A 20,685-nucleotide genomic window follows, 5' to 3' on the forward strand; every position below is an offset into this window, starting at 1 on the left:
AATATCATTAGAAATCAACAGAGTAAGGTCAGGTTAAATGGCTACATTATCTTCTATATTTATTATCTGTTGAATAGTCTGTCAGTATGAGGATGTACAGTATTTATGCTCCTGTTGTATGGGCTCATGAGGTCCTATAATATATGCACCTAGCCTGTCAGAGTACGTAAATCAACAACTTATTATCCATTTTACATACTTTGCACTGTTACAGGAGGGGTCTGCAGTCACTGCTTTTTCACTATGCTGTTGTCTATGAAAATAATGGCAGTCAGGACAGTCGCTTATACTGTATGTCTAAGTCTTTATGAGAAAGAACAACATCCTTCTCTGTAAGATCTGGTAGCACTGCTGCCTCGCAGTTAGGAGACCCGGGTTCGCTTCCCGGATCCTCCCTGCATGGAATTTGCATGTTCTTCCCGTGTCTGCGTGGGTTTCCGCCGGGTACTCCAGTTTCCTCCCACAGTCCAAAGACATGCAGGTTAGGTGCATTGGCGATTCTAAATTGTCCCTAATGTGTGCTTGGTGTGTGGGTGTGCCCTGCAGTGGGCTGGCACCCTGCCCAGGGTTTGTTTCCTGCCTTGCACCCTGTGTTGGCTGGGATTGGCTCCAGCAGACCCCCGTGACCCTGTAGTTAGGATATAGTGGGTTGGATAATGGATGGATGCAGGTGGTGTAGAGTTTTAGCCTTCCTGCTGGGAAAAGGGTGAAAGAGAAGTGATTCCAGTCGTCTTCCATTTGGTTTTTCTCCATTCAATAAAGGGAAACAGAGACTGAAAGAATAACTGTTCAACTCCACTTCTACTAACCCAGTTAACTCTTAAAATAAGAGACTCACTATGTGTTTGTGTTGATAATAATGAAAATGAATAAATACAAACAATAAAAGCTAACATTCATGTACTGTAAAGAAAAAATGCACTTGACTAATTTTAATATTTCTGTACACATAGTTTGATTACCGAAGGAGTGTATTTTATTGTGCTAAAGTTCATTTTAGGTTGGTGTCAGGTGATCTCCACTAGGTTACTTCCGTAATTTGTATCAGCGGAACCTCTAACAGTGGTTTTATTATTGTTACATATTCTTTTGTTAATCTGTCTTTATCTTTTTACTTCTATAAAACTACTGCAAACTCTTCTGTAAAATGCATATGGATGAATTGCTTGTTTTTTAAAACCCTCAAAAGTTATGTTTGAAACATATCTTGTTAGCATTCTTACGGGCCCTGGACTGAAAACGAATGCTGGCTGGAGAAACTGCTCATAATCCTAAAGCAAAAGAAAAATTCACCTTTCAGCTTTTGCCAAGAGTCACCTGAAAGTGAAACATTACTGTATAGGTTTAGCTAAATACAGCTTATCAACATTGTCAGAAATTAGAACATTAGAACATTAGAACACTCTAGACGAGAACAGGCCATTCAACCCAACAAAGCTCGCCAGTCCTTTCCACTTATTTCTTCCAAAAAAACATTGAGTCGAGTTTTGAAAGTCCCTAACGTCTTACAGTCTACCACACTACTTGGTAGCTTATTCCAAGTGTCTATGGTTCTTTGTGTAAAGAAAAACTTCCTAATGTTTGTGCGAAATTTACCCTTAACAAGTTTCCAACTGTGTTCCCATGTTCTTGATGAACTCATTTTAAAATACAAGTCTCGATCCACTGTACTAATTCCCTTCATAATTTTAAACACTTCAATCATGTCACCTCTTAATCTTCTTTTGCTTAAACTGTAAAGGCTCAGCTCTTTTAATCTTTCCTCATAATTCAACCCCTGTAGCCCTGGAATCAGCCTAGTCGCTCTTCTCTGGACCTTTTCTAGTGCTGCTATGTCCTTTTTGTAGCCTGGAGACCAAAACTGCACACAGTACTCAAGATGAGGCCTCACCAGTGCATTATAAAGGTTGAGCATAACCTCCTTGGACTTGTACTCCACAGATCGTGCTATATAACCTAACATTCTGTTAGCCTTCTTAATGGCTTCAGAACACTGTTGGGAAGTCGATAGCTTAGAGTCCACTATGACTCCTAAATCCTTCTCATAAGGTGTACTCTCAATTTTCCATTGTGTATTCAAACCTAATATTTTTACTTCCTATGTGTAATACTTTACATTTACTGACATTAAATTTCATCTGCCACAAATCTGCCCAAGCCTGTATGCTATCCAAGTCCTTCTGTAATGATATAACGGATTCCAAATTATCTGCTAATCCACCTATCTTGGTATCATCTGCAAACTTAACCAGCTTGTTACTTATATTCCTATCTAAATCATTTATATATATTAAAAATAGCAGCGGCCCTAGCACTGACCCCTGTGGAACACCACTCTTAACATCGGCCAGTTCTGATGAGGTTCCTCGCACCATCACCCTCTGCTTCCTGTGTCTGAGCCAATTCTGCACCCATCTAAAACATCACCCTGAACTCCCACTTCTTTTAACTTGATGCCCAACCTCTCATGTGGCACCTTATCAAATGCTTTCTGAAAGTCCAGATAAATAATATCATAAGCTCCACTTTGATCGTATCCTTTTGTTGCCTCCTCATAGAATTCCAACATGTTAGTAAAACACGACCTCCCTCTTCTGAACCCATGCTGACTGTTCAGAATAACTCCTGTCCTTGCCATGTGTTGCTCAATCTTATCCTTAATAATTCCTTCCATTAATTTTCCTGTGATGCATGTTAAGCTTACTGGCCTATAGTTGCTTGGATCTGCCCTGTCACCCTTTTTATATAATGGGATGATATTTGCCATTTTCCAGTCCTTCGGAATCTCTTCAGTGCAGTGACTTCCTAAAAATATGTGTCAAGGGTTTATATATGTACTCACTAGCCTCCTTAAGAACACGAGGATAAATATTATCTGGTCCTGGTGATTTGTTTGATTTCATCTTATTTAATCTGAGCAGCACTTCTCCTCTACAATTTCCAAATCCCTCAGTACCTCCTTAGTAGTTGCGTTTACCTCTGGCAGGTTATCCACTTGCTCACTTGTAAACACCTCAGAAAAATGTAAGTTTAGGGCATCTGCTATTTCATTGTCTGTATCTTTTAATTCCCTTTACTATTCCTGATGAACTTGACCTCCTCCTTAACTGTTCTTTTACTACTAAAATACTGAAAGAATCTCTTGGGGTCTTCTTTCGCCTTATCTGCTATATTCCTCTCCAACTGTCTTTTAGCCTCTCTGATATCCTTCTTAATGGTTGCCCTCATGTTCTCATACGCGCTACGATTCACTTTGCAGTCATTAGTCTTATATGCCTTATAAAGCAGTTTTTTTCTTTGCAACTTTTTAAAATCTTTATTAATCCACCATGGAGGTTTTTTTTTAGTTTCTTATTAATTCCAAATTTAGGTATGTATCTGTCCTGAATTACATGTAAAACATTTTAAAACCTGTTCCACTGCTCCTCGACTGTCTCCACATTTAAAAGCTTATCCCAGTCTATCCTATTTAGACTTTGTCGCATCTGCTCAAAATTAGCCCTACCAAAGTTCAACTTAACAATTTTAGTCTTTGCATCTGTACTCTTACAAAATACTGAGAATTGTATTACATTATGGTCACTTGACCCTAGTGGTTCAATCACCTCTACACCCTCAATTCTATCCTGATTATTACAGAATACTAAATCCAGTCAGGCTTCACCCCGTGTTGGTGCTTTAACATGCTGTGTTAAAAAACAGTCGCTGATTACTTCTGATATTAGAGTTGCATTGCACCAGAAAAGGAGATATTAACAAAGATTTAATTCCACTCTGAAAAAAAAATAAAAAAGAAGGTGGCAACAAAGGAAGTTTTGGCTGTTGAGCCTTCATTATATACTGTACTATTGATTTAGTGTTTCTCAAACTGATTTGTTACCAGAAGTAAAGGGCAAATATGAGTAGGAAAGATACTGGTATTTTAAACCAACATGATCCGTATTAATGGTAAACTCCTTTTTTAGGTGTACACAATTTGCTCCTTGTGTTATGGCAAGCACTTTCCTGACTACCACATACACACCTTTATTTTTCTCTTTGCTATTACTACTCATGTTCCAAGCATTTTATTTCTCCATATAACCTTTAGTAATATGGTGTTTAAACTGGTTGTTGTGCCTGTTCCTTTAGAGAGAGAACATGGAAAGTGCTGCTGGTTTTCAATGCCTCTTTTTTTCATTTAGAGTCAAGCAAAATTAGAGGAGTTTAACAGGACTCAGTACTTGACTCACACTTGACCTGAAACCTCCCTTTTTCCATATCTGAATTAAACTTTTTCTTCCCAGTTACACCACTGAGGCACTTACACATGTTTTTGTCATTTATTGTCTTGATTATTATAATGCTGGGGTTTGTTTCCTGCCTTGTGTCCTGTGTTGGCTGGGATTGGCTCCAGCAGACCCCCATGACCCTGTAGTTAGGATATAGCGGGCTGGTTAATGGATGGATGGATTATTACAATGCTCTACTTTTTGGTGTTTAAAAGAAAGTACTAAACAGATTATAGCACAATCAAATCTCTGCAGATACAAGTTTAACTGGAATAAAATTTTAAGAACATATACTTGCTTCATTCATGCACTTCATTACACTTATTGCCTGTTAAATGCAGTATATTGAATGAAATATAATTCACAACAGTGGTCCCCTCTATATCTGATACATTATGACACATCACACTGCAAGGGACTGTACTTTCTCCGGTCCTGTTCAATCTATATACATCAGACTTCCAATACGACTCGGAGTCCTGCCATGTGCAAAAGTTCGCTGATGACACTGCTATTGTGGGCTGCATCAGGAGTGGGCAGGAGGAGGAGTATAGGAAGCTAATCAAAGACTTTGTTAAATGGTGAGACTCAAACTACTTACACCTGAACACCAGCAAGTCCAAGGAACTGGTAGTGGATTTTAGGATGCCCAGGCCCCTCATGGACCCCATGATCATCAGAGGAGACATAGTGCAGAGGGTGCAGACCTTTAAATACCTGGGAGTGCAGCTGGATGATAAATTGGACTGGACTGCCAATACTGATTCTCTGTGTAAGAAAGGACAGAGCCGACTATACTTCCTTAGAAGGCTGGCGTCCTTCAACATCTGCATTAAGATGCTGCAGATGTTCTACCAGACGGTTGTGGCAAGTGCCCTCTTCTACGCTGTGGTGTGCTGGGGATGCAGTGTAAAGATGAAGGACGCCTCACACCTGGACAATCTTGTTAGGAAATCAGGCTCTATTGTAGGAATAAAGCTGGACAGTTTGACATTTGTGGTAGAGCGACGGGTGCTGAGCAGGCTCCTGTCAATCATGGAGAATCCACTGTATCCACTGAACAGTGTCATCTCCAGACAGAGGAGCAGCTTCAGCGACAGACTGCTGTCACTGTCCTGCTCCACTGACAGACTGAGGAGATCGTTCCTCCCCACACTATGCGACTCTTCAGTTCCACCTTTTGGGTAAATGCTAACACTATACAAAGTTATTGTCTGTTTTTATATGCATTTTTTTATTACTCTTTAATTTAATATTTTTTTTTGTATCAGTATACTGCTGCTGGATTATGTGAATTTCCCCTTGGGATTAATAAAGTATCTATCTATCTACCAATTTGTGCTCATCTAATGATGAATTATTTATTGACCATCCGACCAAACAAAAAAGTTACAGACTTTTATGTGTTAATTGTAACTTATTGTAATTTGATTGTTTAATCGTATCTATGTCCCTGAGTGTCAGGAAAGTTGTTTATAAATAATTATTATTATTGAAGAATTACAATTTCCTTATATCTCACATATATCCTGCTATCATACATTCAGCATAACTTAACATTCACACAAGAAGTATGGCATGAATGTGTAGACTAAATATTTCAAAAAAAGACCTCCTTACATTTAGATTACACTGCCTCCCCTTACAAAAAACGAGAGGTAAAAACAGCACTCAGAAGTAACACAACCGTATACTACCCAAACATAATAATTTACAGCCAGCATAAAAATACAGCTTCTGCATAAACGGTAATTTAAACTATCCATAGTAGGTATTCATCTCAAGTAAAGGAACAATAGAAGACTTGTGAATTCATCATGACTCATCAGTCTTCCTGAGAGTTTGGAACACATTTTAACTGAGTCATCTGGGGAAGGTTTGGAATAAAAAAACATGTTTGTTTGGAAAAAGACAATTAATAACAGCACTACTGAAAATGAAGCTTCAGTGTGCAAGGAATATACAGAAAGCAACAAGATTTAACGGTAATTAGTTTGAGTCAGAACATACAAGTCACAACTGGCAGATATGCATTATTAACATCGCCTGTCAAATGTTTTAATAGTTGCAATTCTATTGCTGAATACACCCAAAAACTAAAACTCCATTATATGTTGTATTTTTTTCTCAATACACAAAAATAGATAAATCAAAATAAAATAAATCAACTTAAAGGAATTAAGGGATGTTTACTATGACTACATGATAACCAAAAAACAGTCATTTTCCGACCCGCTATATCCTAACACAGGGTCACAGGGGTCTGCAGGAGCCAATCCCAGCCAGCAAAGGGCACAAGGCAGGAACAAACCCCAGGCAATGTGCCAGCCCACCACAGGGCACACACACACACACACACCAAGGACAATTTAGGATCACCAAATCACCTAACCTGCATGTCTTTGGACTGTGGGAGGAAACCCACGGGGAGAACATGCAAACTCCACGCAGGGAGGACCTGAGAAGCGAACCTGGGTCTCCTAACTGCGAGGCAGCAGCGCCACCATGCCACCCCAACTAAAAAACAATTCACAAAAAATGTGTTTAGTGATAAAATCAAGCATCATAGTTTTTTCTAATTAATAGATTTTCATGAAACACAACTACACAGAGAAAACTAACCACAAAAACAGGAAATCCTGAATTTTAATTCAATCACAGTTCTACCTTAATGTTCAATGACTTAAAATGTTTTTGCAGTCTTGCAATGTGTCCACAAGAGGGAATTAAACTTTACAGAAGCTTGAGGAAAAAAAATCATTATATAGTTTGGACACCTGCTGGGTTGAATGGAACTTGTAGTTCAGAAGGACAGTCATGTCAGGATCCTTGGTTGCTAGCAGAGGAAATTGCTGGGAGTTGTTTTAAGGAACTTCTACATAAACCAGAATTGCTTCCATAATGCAATGCCATTGCACCAGAAGTATTCCCTGGTCCAATATAAAAGGAGCCATCTCACCTCACTCAACGAATCTGAGTCAGGAGAAAGAGGATTATGCTCTTTGAGGAGGAGAGGGGCAAGGAGATGGAAAGTATTGTATTGTGCTGTGCTGGACTGAGAAAAGCCTGCTAAGGTACTGTTATAAAATAAAAATACATTTATTTAAGCCTAATACCATATCTTTGGGTCACTATGTACAGTGTATAATATGCAAATAATATAACAACAACCCCACAGACACATGTAAGAACTTCTGGCTTGGATACAGGGGAGCTGCTGCTGTCAATAACAGACTTGTATGTAGCAGAAAGATGGTCAGACCTGTCCTGATGTACATTTGAAGGCAATAACATTTGAATACAGCAGGTTCAGCTTGTTGAAGATGAAATTAATAATTGGTTTAGTAACGTGGACTTAAAATTATACCATAAAAAGCGAATCCTACATTAGCAAAAATTTAGAACTTACTCAAGAGAAATATTATTTCAGGTGGTATTGTTATATTCTAAACAGCTGTTTCCTGTTTTAATAAGCTAAAGTATTCAAGACACACTAATTGTTACAAACATCTTTTATTTCAAGGAAAATTATTCTCATAACAGAAGCTAATAATAGTATTTTTTAAAATATATCGTGATATACTCATTTAACCATTCATTTTCATTTAATATAATGCCTTTCTGAGGGAATCCAGTCACTGGTTACAAGCACAATGTAGCTTATACATTAGTAGATTCTGAGAAATGGCAGATTTTTTGTGATTCCTTTAGGCTTATTCAGTGAATCAAAAAAAAGCTGTTAATACTACTAGATATAGATTTCAGCTTTTTGAACAAAGAATTTCTGAATTGGAAGCCTCAAACTAACACCTCTGATTTTCACAAAGACAATGGAAATCACAAATTGCACGTGTCCTCATATAAAATAAAGTTATATCTAGCTATATGCATACCCATTCACATTTTTTTCTGTCCACAGAATTTATTTTGTGCATATTTAAATGAAATGAACTGAAGACCTTCAACTCCTAAGCACATTTTCTGAATGTTAATATACAACTAAAGAAACCTGTTTATGCAATGTAGCAATGGACTTGGTAATTTGATTTTCTAGCAGATTGTCCTGAAACAAAACCTTAAGTTCAGAGGCAAATTTGCTATGTGCTGGTTTCAGTTCATTACAACAGAATATATATTCAATCAGCAATTATCTCATTTTGTGACAAGCACATGAGGTATTTAGCCACTTGTCTCTGCTCAAGATGTCCCCTATTTTTAACTATCTTGCATAAGAGGAGTAGCTGGTGCCCATCACTGTTAATAACTCCAATTATGGCAGCTCTCACAAAGTGTCTACCAATTTTTCCAGGCAAAACAAGTTGAAGACTTACAGAAGGTGCCATTGTTTTAAAACCAAAACCCATCCAAGCCTATTGTGTCTTCTTTCAATTCTGGACCACACTGATCTGTCTGTTTATATTACATTTAATTAAAAACAGTGCTTGCAAAACTTAATGCTAAATTTATTTTGCCATTTAAAACATTAACCTTTCTCAGTTTTTTAAATTAAATGATCCACTTTCAAAGTAACTCCAAGCTTCCACTGGTTACCTTCTTGTTTCCCTTGTTTCATCTTTTTGTTACATACTCTAGCACATACTAGATGGTGGCCAAAATACTACATTTCAGGCTTTTCTTTTTTACTATGGAATTATCTTTCAATTTTTTGTGTATCAATACTGTTCTACTTAAAATCTAAAAAAAAATCAGTTTGTTTGGGAAGCTTATATGCAATAATAGTAAATTTCTATAGTTGAGCAATTGTAATATGCTGGTTTTTCCATGAACCAACTAATAGTAATACAGTTTAAACAAATAAATACATTATATACAGTGCATCCGGAAAGTATTCACAGCACATCACTTTTCCACATTTTGTTATGTTACAGCCTTATTCCAAAATGGATTAAATTCATTTTTTTCCTCAGAATTCTACACACAACACCCCATAATGACAATGTGAAAAAAGTTTATTTGAGGTTTTGAAATTTATTAAAAATAAAAAAACTGAGAAATCACATGTACATAAGTATTCACAGTCTTTGCTCAATGCTTTGTCGATGCACCTTCGGCAGCAATTACAGCCTCAAGTCTTTTGAATATGATGCCACAAGCTTGGCACACCTATCCTTGGCCAGTTTCGCCCATTTCTCTTTGCAGCATCTCTCAAGCTCCATCAGGTTAGGTGGGAAGCGTCGGTGCACAGCCATTTTAAGATCTCTCCAGAGATGTTCGATCGGATTCAAGTCTGGGCTCTGGCTGGGCCACTCAAGGACATTTACAGAGTTGTCCTGAAGCCACTCCTTTGATATCTTGGCTGTGTGCTTAGGGTCATTGTTCTGCTGAAAGATGAACCGTCGCCCCAGTCTGAGGTCAAGAGCGCTCTGGAGCAGGTTTTCATCCAGGATGTCTGCCTTTATTCTGACTAGTCTCCCAGTTCCTGCCGCTGAAAAACATCCCCACAGCATGATGCTGACACCACAATGCTTCACCGTAGGGATGGTATTGGCCTGGTGATGAGCGGTGCCTGGTTACCTCCAAATGTGACGCCTGGCATTCACACCAAAGAGTTCAATCTTTGTCTCATCAGACCAGAGAATTTTGTTTCTCATGGTCTGAGAGTCCTTCAGGTGCCTTTTGGCAAACTCCAGGCGGGGTGCCATGTGCCTTTTACTAAGGAGTGGCTTCCGTCTGGCCACTCTACCATACAGGCCTGATTGGTGGATTGCTGCAGAGATGGTTGTCCTTCTGGAAGGTTCTCCTCTCTCCACAGAGGACCACTGGAGCTCTGACAGAGTGACCATTGGGTTATTGGTCACCTCCCTGACTAAGGCCCTTTTCCCCCGATCGCTCAGTTTAGATGGCCAGCCAGCTCTAGGGAGAGTCCTGGTGATTTTCGAACTTCTTCCACTTATGGATGATGGAGACCACTGTGCTCATTGGGACCTTCAAAGCAGCAGACATTTTTCTGTAACCTTCCCCAGATTTAGGGCCTTGAGACAATCCTGTCTCGGAGGTCTACAGACAATTCCTTTGACTTCAGGCTTGGTTTGTGCTCTGACATGAACTGTCAACTGTGGGACCTTATATAGACAGGTGTGTGCCTTTTCATGTCCAATCAACTGAATTTACCACAGGTGGACTCCAATTAAGCTGCAGAAACATCTCAAGGATGATCAGGGGAAACAGGATGCACCTGAGCTCAATTTGGAGATTCATGGCAAAGGCTGTGAATACTTATGTACATGTGATTTCTCAGTTTTTTTATTTTTAATAAATTTGCAAAAATCTCAAGTAAACTTTTTTCATGTTGTCATTATGGGGTGTTGTGTGTAGAATTCTGAGGAAAAAATGAATTTAATCCATTTTGGAATAAGGCTGTAACATAACAAAATGTGGAAAAAGTGATGCGCTGTGAATACTTTCTGGATGCACTGAATATATATATATATATATATATATATATATATATATATATATATATATATATATATATATATATATAAACACAGATCAATACATGCTGTGTTTGTTATTGTTTAGCACTACAATATTTTCAGTATTTCAAATATACTCCACAAGCTTTACCATAATTATTAAAAAAAAACACTAAGTCATGGTGACATTAATTTTGGTGTCTCAATGGGGTTCTCATAACCTACAATTAAGCTAAATACAGATATCACAAGATCCTAATTATCTCCAATGGGAGAAAAGAGTAAATAATCTCACAGCTGCTATTTGCACTATTTGTTTATTATTTTTTTGCTTTCCTTGTAAATAAGCATTCAAGAAAATATAGAACAGAGTTCTATTCATTAAGTTGAACAGAAAATAAACTTCTCCATCCAGTTCTTTTTTAATCCATTTGCAAGTCTGATTCCTTTAAAACAAAAAAAAATACCATATACTATTAGTAATAAAGACACTGAAATGATTACTTTTTCTCGTTATGCTTACTTTTGTTTTTACATCAGCAACTTGTGTAATCATTGCCTATTTCATTATTGTTCTACATTTCAGTACATGCTCCCAATCTCCTATTACTCCTCTTGTGGTCAACACAACATCTAAATTCTGGTCGGTCATTTGGTTGGTTGGTCTGAAGAGCTTTAGCAGTAAAGACAAAATATACCCTGGGGACTAATAAAGTTGAATTTATTCTATACAATTTAGTTAAAATGTAACAAACAGAAGAACCAAATAAGAAAGCATATTACATCCATTGTTTCAGCCAGAATGATTGTGCATAATTTAACCGTTGTCCTGAATACACGAGAAGCAGATAGTTCTTTATTTGGACAAATCCATGATTATACAAACATCATGAGGTATTTTTAGAAAATAATTTGGAGGTAATAGTAGTTAATTATTTTAGTATACTCTCTGTATTAACATATAACATCTGCAGTATCCTAGAAGTATAAAAGGGTTAATAACTATCAGAAACTTGTTCAGACATATCTGGAAACCATATGAAGGTCAAGTGAACAACAAAGACAAGGATGCATCAGTAAAAGGTTGATGTAATAGTCCAAATGTACTAAAAGATGACTAAGAGATCAGCAGATGTCCTGTAAACTGGACAGTTTGCATACATACAGAGATTTCAAGGGTAATAGCTGAACATTATGGATATGAGAAAAACAAGAGTATAATAAAATATACTTTTATTTTGAAATATATGTTTCCTCTATCTATCCATTTTAAATTCACATATTAAGCTTTTGGTTGCATACACCTATGATATATCCCAGTAGCACCAGGCTCTAGTGGGTGACGAACCCTACACAGGACACCAGCCCATGACAAGCCACCCACACACACACACTTCCCACTCACGGAGTTACATTAGACTCAACAATTAATCTAATGTCTTTAAATCTAATTTTATTACTTAATGGAAAAGCTTGCAGAAATTCAAAATAATATCAGATTTTCTTTCATTTATTAATTTTCTTCAATATTTTTTAAATGTGCATTTATCCCCACAACCCTATACAGGATAAATGTTAAAAAATTGGTGGACAGGCAGATTGTGCAATTATTTTCCATTTTTGGGTTCTTGTTTTTTAACTCAATATAAGAGAAAGAGCAAAAAACATTTTCAAATTTCCAAGCAATTTTAAGCAATAGCTTTATAAAAGTGTGTTCTAGCACCTAACATACTCATTTTATGTACACTAAGTTTTCTTGTACTTTTCTACCATTCCAGCAAACAGAAAATGTACTTTTAAATCTGATTTTTAGAGAATATAACTAGAATAATAGAATAGAATAATAGCTGGCGCCCTTCCTGGGGTTTGTTTCCTGCCTTGCGCCCTGTGTTGGCTGGGATTGGCTCCAGCAGACCCCAGTGACACTGTGGTTAGGATATAGCGGGTTGGATAATGGATGGATAATGGTGCACTAACTTTACTCACAGTCCAACTGTGCCTTGAGCCTAAAGATCTCTGAAGTGAGTTCTGAAAATGGATAAATGACTAATTTTCAATCAAATAGTGCTCTGGAAAAAAGTTTTGTATTCACTTATGGGCACATTCTTCATGTATATTTAGCAGAACAACCCAAAGTAAATTTCTCTTTGCCTCTTTCATCAAAGGTACTTGTACATTTATGAAGAATGTAATTGGTGTTGTAACACCAAACAAAAGACAAGCATCTAAATAACAAGTTGCAGTTATTTTCCATTACAAAATAGTCACATTTTTGATAAGTGAAATTTAATACAAAAGTTTACATACAAAAGCCAAGATACAGAAATAAACTTCTATTAATCTCTAGCACCTAAAACAAAGCAAGAAAACGTTTTAAAGAACATGATAGCAGAAGTTTCTTAATGACTGTATTTTTCACTCATTCACGTGCACAACTGCTTATTCCAATGCAGGGATCCTGTGAATAAAATAATATTGGCTGCATGACAGAAACCAGCCCTGTAGAGAGCATCAGTCCATGGCAGTGTGCACTCACTCATCAATTTAGAATGTCAGTCAGCCTGAGCTGTATGATCTTTGAGATGTGGGAAGGAAACAGAGAACATGGAGAATACCCACACTCTGGATCTGAGAGGTAGCAGCAGTGGTATAAGCAAAAGTCTGTCAGAGGTTTAATTTGAAACATTTGGTTACCACTTTATGAACTTCTTCACATGGTTAACACATACAGAGACATATTCCAATGATGTCACTCTTTTTAGGGGCCATGTAGTCTTTAAGAGCTGCAAAATATGAACTCCCCATAAGCTGCAAAAAGCCAGAGAATAGGAAATCCGGTATGTCATTCCCCGGCTTCTAGTCCTGATGTGGTTCTAGTTGAAACACTTAGGCAGTCCAGTATACAGCTGCAGAGATACTGCCCTGGGTATCTGAAAGAATATGAGAACCAGAATAGATCCCGATAGAATTTGAGGAGATTCTAGTCTAAAAAGGTGATCTTAGCCAGTGCCACAGAGTGCTACAGAGCCCCCGATGATTTCTAGAAAGATGCTGGACAGATGTTGAACGGGTTCATTTTACAAATATTAAAGGAGGTAGAGGAAACTTTATGACACCAAGAGGCAGATTTTAATAAAAACAGGTCAAATATTGATAAAATGACAACTTTGAACTTTATAATAGGATAGTTCATTGCGTGGAACTCACCACTTCATATAAAGTTTGTTGACTTCAAAAAGGCTTTAGACAGTGTAAACAGAGAAACACAGTGGACACTTATGAAACACTATGGAAGTCCCAAAAAACTAATGGATTTGAAAAGGAATTTGTATAAATGTGCAGTATATCCTGCAAAGTGATTAATAAAAGTCATTTTATGATGTGTTTCCAGCTCAAGACAAGACTACAAGAAGTACCGAAAATTTAAAATCACATGTATTAGCACAAATAGATATTAATTTATTAAGAGCCATTGTACGCATTAAAAGTTAGTGTGAATTACTGTAGATATGTTAAGTAAATAGTTAAATAAAGGCATATGCCATATTTCTTTTTTAGTTAAATATTGAGTGACTCAGAAAGACAGAGAAGGAAGAGAATAATGTACAGAAACTGTTCTGAAGACAGAGAAGGGGAACAGCAGGAATACCTGTTGTTTGAAGAACGGTTAAGAAATAAGGGAAGCAAGGAAAGAAAGTAAGAGATAAACTGAGAGGCCAATGAGAAGCCAGCTGAAGTAAAGAGTCAGAATAAACAAAGGCATTGTTTCAAACAAGGTCAAGATGATAAGAAATGATTATATAAACTGTGATTTTTGGCTTGTTCGGGGCTCAGCTCAGTTTGGCCTAATTGGGTTGAGTCTGTATTATTGCTTATTGCAATAAAACTAATTAGCATACTCTGTTTGCCTATCCTCCGACTCCTAGAGCCTTCTTTCAAAGTGCATATTTTTTGCTTCCACACCAGTATGTGTACTCTCACCATTTTTGTTATTCCTGGTGTATAATTGGATTATGGAATACACTACAGAGAGGGAATGGGATCAGATGGAGAAACATTATGCAGAAGACCTGTTATTACTTATAGCTATGGACAGATAAGAGGTTGGAACCCAAGTGGAGTTGTTTTTACAGAGGCTGGTGTGCCAATCCTGCCACCAAACCCCAAGATTTCCCTGTAAGTTGAAGGAAGGGCCCAACAGAGTAGAGTCATTTCTGATGTTTACAGGATTGCCAGCATAAATCTCCAGCCTCAGAGCCACCAATCCACTCATATGGACAGATAAGGGAAAACATAATTATGCAGACTACATCAGTACAGGTGGGACAAATGATTAACAAAAGCAAGACTAAAATATGAAAATAAATGCTGATTATACAGATTACATATGATTTGCTAATGGAAGGAGATGTCTTTGAGGTGGTGGAAGCCTCTTTGTATGGCAGCAGTATGGTGGATATTCCAGGTAAGACTGAGGCATATATAAAGAACAGGATTTACTAGACAAATACACAATTACTCCGACTCAGCCATGAGTTGTAAAGAAATCAGTTGACATATACAGCTGTGCTTGTTCAGCTCAAGTGTCTAATTGGTGTTGTACAGTACAGAGACACAAAAAACAATCAAATCCATCACAAAAATGATTCAGACCTTTGCAAATCAATTCACTGCGCTTATAACCAACAGCAACAGAGATCTCTTGAGGGAAGAGGGAACTGAAAGAAAAATATGGGTGTGGGTTTGGTCACACATTCCAAAAATCCACTAACAATATTGCCAGACAGGCCCTAATATGGAGCCCAGGAGCAGAAAAAAAGAAGAATGCCAAAAACACCTGGCAAAGAGTACTTGATAATGGGATTGGAATAGAGAAAAGTGGAGATAAATGGTACACAACAGAAGTCAGTTAAGGACGACTGTTGAAATCCTATATTCCAAGTGGGAGTAGTTCTTTTAATCCAGTTTCTACAATATATGAAAATATACCAATTATACAGTACAGTTAATACTTTTTTGGGAACAAATGTTTATTGGCACAGTACAGTAAAAAAACACCCGTGTTCTCTACCTACGTGAAAAATAATCGGTGTCATATATTTTTCTTCCATTTATCATATTGCAAAAGTAAACGTCTAACCAAAGATATGGAAATATCCAGAGCCATTATTTTTATATAATAGAATAAATATAGAATAAATTAAAAAATATTTGATATCTCTTGCCTTTCAAGTACCTTCAGCAGTGTTCTTGTGTGTCTGAACCACTCTTGACTGGCACTTCCACTGCTGAACATGTTTCCGTAAAACCCGTTCCTCAGTTCTGTCATTTTGCTCGCCTATTTTCTAATTTTATAACTCATATCTTTGAAAGCGATTCTCAGTATGCCTCCAACGCCTTTACTCCTTTTATCTTTACACTTGCACTTCCTTTTTTTATCGCTTACCAAAGCCAAAGGAGACAATCAGATTAATCATGACACACATACACAGACCTTATCATTTTGTTATATAATAGATATATGTTTGAAGCTTATTTAAAACAATATCTTACCAAACAATATTTGATCAAAGACTTGCTAGTTTCTTTTTCAATGGTTTTTAATCATTTCAATATCATATATTGTTTTTACTTGTTTAAATCCTTTATATAACTTTACAGAAACTAAACATTTTCAAAAGGATTATTGCAATATAAGTGGTATTGGAAGTTTGGTTCTGTCTTTACTTTCATTAGCCTTGCTACTCAAGCTAACTTCTATTTTTATATTACATTATAATGGATTACTATATCAAAGATTAATGAATGCTAAAATACATTGTAATATTCTTAAATTGCATTTGGTTTTTAGAGAATCACAAAATCCATGATTAAATGTTCTACCTTTACATATTCAAAATAATAACAAAACACCAACATGTGCAACTTCCAAGCTCACACTTTCTTGGATATGAGTGATAACTGACATTTGTGTCTTGTAGGTACACATACTGAGCGTTTCAAGAGAGCCTGAGAAATTTTCTTTCAATAATTTCCTAGCAATATCAATGTAATATTAATTTGTGTTTCCTCTTGGTTAACAATGGTATCCGCCTTCCTAATCTCTAATGAAGGTTTTTTATCCAAGTGTCTTTCTGTTTGTAGTCTCATGAACACTAATCTTTGCTGAATAAAGAGAAGTGTATAGTTCTTAGTTTTAGAATCCTTTGTGACTCTTCCATTTGAAGATTATGACTGTCACTGTGATTTGCTGGCTAAGCAGCCCTTTACAGTGTGTTAGCTATCAATATTTTTTTCTGGTCTCTTCAGAAATTTCCTTTGATTGTGGCATTATATGTTTGTTGGATTTTTGTTATGGCCACTTGATTCAGATGATAAGGTCCCAAATAAGTGATGTTTATCTTGAACATTGGCTCTAATCAAGGCTGACTGTGTCCCATCAGACTCTCATTATCCCTAATTAGGTTAAGTTACTTAGAGGACATAACTTTGCTCATTAAATAAATAAAAACACATGGTAATAGATTATTAGTTTGTTTGAGGACCTTACAACAGTCAGTGTTAGATATTTTAGTCCCCTGCTTGAGATGTATGAATTAGTAATTCTGTTACTCTTTCGACTGCCGTATCTTGTGAGGGTTATAAGGTATCCTTTACAAAGTTGTAGTTTCGTTCACCTTCCATTACCTATTTAGTTAGGTTTTCAGTTTGATGCCCCAACTCATGGCATTACAGCTAAATGTATATCTGCCATATTAGCTTTCTCTATGATTAACACCAACCAACAACTTCTTCAGTTTTTAGGATTTTGCAATTATTTTCATAATTGACTCTCAGACTATGCCCTCCTAACACAACCCCACACCTGAAAATTCCAACATTGAAGCTAGGGAGGTGTTCACTCTGCTGAAATAGTCTTTATTCGCAGATCCTGCCCTTGGCCTCCCTAACTACTCCCTTGTTTTCCATCTGTTTAGTCATGAGAAGCAAGGTTTTTCCCATTCAGTATTGGCCCACACACATGGTGGATCATATCATTCCACTGCATACTTCAAAAATGGCAAGATCTCAGGATGTCTGAAAGTAGTAGCTGTCAGATCCTGTCAACCCATGCTACAAGGCTGTCCTTGCACTTTACACACCCCACACTCTGTGTCAGTTCTACTTACAGCTAATACTTGTCAATACCTAATTTCTAATCAATTTATCAGTTATAATGTTGCTTTGGTTATGATGTTACCCTCACCGTTCAATGCTGTATCATCTGGAAATCAGCTGCTCTTTTACTGATTTCATCAGATGAAGAAAAATATGACTGCCTACAAATTATTGATTTGATGACAATGCCTAGGTCCCTACTTGTGATGCATCCCACTGACCAATCCAGACCTGGAATACTTTGCTGGTTGTTCCTGTTATCATTTGCCCTCCAGCCAACGCATTACAGGTTGTGCAATCTTCTCTCATGATGACACTGTTTAGGCAGCTTCACTGTCCCTTTCCTCCTCTGACTTGGTCAGAGCTGCAGATATTAATTACTTAAGCATAAGTGAATAGGGGTATATACGTTTTCCTTTACACAGGTAATCAGGAATGAGGAAATAATTCTTTTGTAGCACTATAACTCTCAAGAGCATGAATTTAATGTTTTGCATTCAAGCACTGCACTTGGGTCTTGCCTGTGTGGTGTTTATCTGTACTTCCCAGGTCTCTTTTTTCTCTTCAGTAAATTATTTGTTTTTCTCCCACATCCCAAAGATGTCTACTAGGTCAATATGTGAGTCTAAATGGGCTTTTTGTGAGAGTGCCCTGTCTGGAGATTTTGTTAACTTGTAGCCAATGTTGGTGGACGAGGTCCTGCTCCACCCGAAAAGGATTACATTGCTTTGAGAATGTTTTTGTATTTCTCAGAATGGTTATGTTCTATCTCCACAGCAAAAGGTCAAATAAGAAGAAGATAAAGTCTTAAGCATGTAAAAATCAATCCTCATTACCACTGTAGTTTACTTTGTGACCCTAAGTGAGTCAAATTATCCTTATATTTAGAAACTGTACTATGTTGTCAGTTGTAGAAACATGTTAAGATCTTTGGAATGCAGATACAAATATACAGTAAATTCTTTACTTCAATAACATTTCTATAAACATGAAAGCAAATCGATAGTTTCGGTTTCTATTTACTATTCACATTCAAAGGTCTGACATTATTTGAGAAACAGGAAAGATGAAACTTTAAATGTTTTTTGAAGTTTTCGTCACGGGCTCCATAAATCAGTGGGCTCAGTATTTTTGGCAGCAAGTTGGTCAAAAAGTAGGAGATGAAGCGAGTGTGATGTAGGACATAAGCTGGAGCAGACGAGAAGCAAAGCTCAAGAAGAGGCAGGCAGAAGTAAGTCATGCACAGTAACATCTGAATTCCATGCAAGAAGACTGTCTTTTGTGCCTTGGAAATGGATGATGAATCTCCTGCTGCTCGTTTAGCTTCAATCATAATGCAGAAATAAGTATAAATAATGACAATCCACACTGGTACAAAAAACATCAGATAAAATACAATTCGGGCTGTGTTCTGAGATGGGGAATTGATGAAGACTTCACGAGTACAGTATTTATATGTAAAAAAGGCGGATAGTGGCTGTTCTGATGTAAACAACGAGAACACCACAACATTAGGTATTTCACCAGTGAAAAAGATGATGCAGAGTACAAAGCAAACCCATTTATTGCTACAGATCTGCACATGTCTCAAAGGATTACAGACAGCAATGTATCGTTCCATGGCCATTGCTGCAAGAAACAAAGGAGAGTAAAAGCTAGTAGCAGAAATAACTGAAAAAAAGACTGCACAAACTAAAGAAAGCATGGTTGCCCCTTGACTTAAATAAATGTACAGAAGGATTGACAAGAAAGATTGAATGGTTTCATTAACAAGAAAGTTAATAAACAAAATGTATCGTGCATTTTGCCGAAAATAGTGTTCTTTACAGAAAATAAACACCATCAATGCATTAATGTAAAAAAATACAGCAAACACCACACCATAGAAAGATGCATGCAGCTGAACAACCCAGCGTTCAACTGGAAAATTGTAGTCAGAGGGTCCTTCTGAAAATGCACTGGTAGAATTCATCAAATTTGTTATGTTGAAAGACATGATGATACTATTCCTGCCAAGAGAAAAAGAAAGTAAAGTAAAAAAAAGGAAATTAGGAGTTTAAACATTATTCCTTCAAGTCTTTATTGGTTTTCTCCAGATAACCCCGTTCCATCCGGAATCTGCCACATATTATATGATGAGTGACACTGACAAATAAACCAGCATGTGTGAGCGTATGCAAGGGTGCCTTGAAGAGGACTAACAATCCATACAGAATTCACTTACCAATGGCCATATAAGCTTTTGGAAAATGGATAGATGAAGAAAAAGGAGAATTTCAAAGCTGATGACAGGAAAATGCAGTTGATTCCATAATTTGCTTTTGAAAAACTATTGCAAGCATTGGAACGATAATGTCAATTTTTTTTTTATTTATTAACCGCAAGATAAAACAAAATCCAATTGGGTTGTTGGGATGAGACATTCTAAAGAGGGCTGGAATCAATCTGTGAACATGTCCCAAACTCATGGTCACATGTGCTTCCTCCATGTCAGCTACTAGAGAACAGCTTGTGGCAAAGCCAATAGGCAACGCCTCCTACTTGAATCCACAAGTATTTGGTTGGTGGTCTTCCAGGCCCAAGTACTGTTGCACACATTTTTTGAAGTTAGAAAAGGGCCCAGTCAATAATTCTCACTGCATCTCTATCTCTGTTTCTCTAAGTTAGGGGTCCTCAATCACGGTCCTGGAGGGCCGCTGTGGCTGCAGGTTTTTGCTCCAACCCAATTACTTAATAAGAAGGACTTATTGTTCAAGTAACACTTCTGCTTCACTTTAGTGGTGTTGCTCGTTAAGATTTTGAACCTTTATTGCTTTTTT

The 20,685-nt window shown here is 37.1% G+C and overlaps 1 protein-coding gene across 1 annotated transcript; it reads right to left on the reverse strand.

Moving 5' to 3' along the window:
- Window positions 1–18,881: 18,881 nt before the first annotated feature.
- On the reverse strand, window positions 18,882–19,571 carry LOC120524486 (odorant receptor 131-2-like). The gene has a single exon (XM_039746322.1). It carries the CDS (start codon window positions 19,569–19,571, stop codon window positions 18,882–18,884), a length of 690 nt encoding a protein of 229 aa, XP_039602256.1.
- Window positions 19,572–20,685: the final 1,114 nt, after the last annotated feature.

This window comes from Polypterus senegalus, chromosome 2 (assembly GCF_016835505.1).
Source record: "Polypterus senegalus isolate Bchr_013 chromosome 2, ASM1683550v1, whole genome shotgun sequence".
In the NCBI taxonomy this organism is placed as follows: Eukaryota; Metazoa; Chordata; class Cladistia; order Polypteriformes; family Polypteridae; genus Polypterus; species Polypterus senegalus.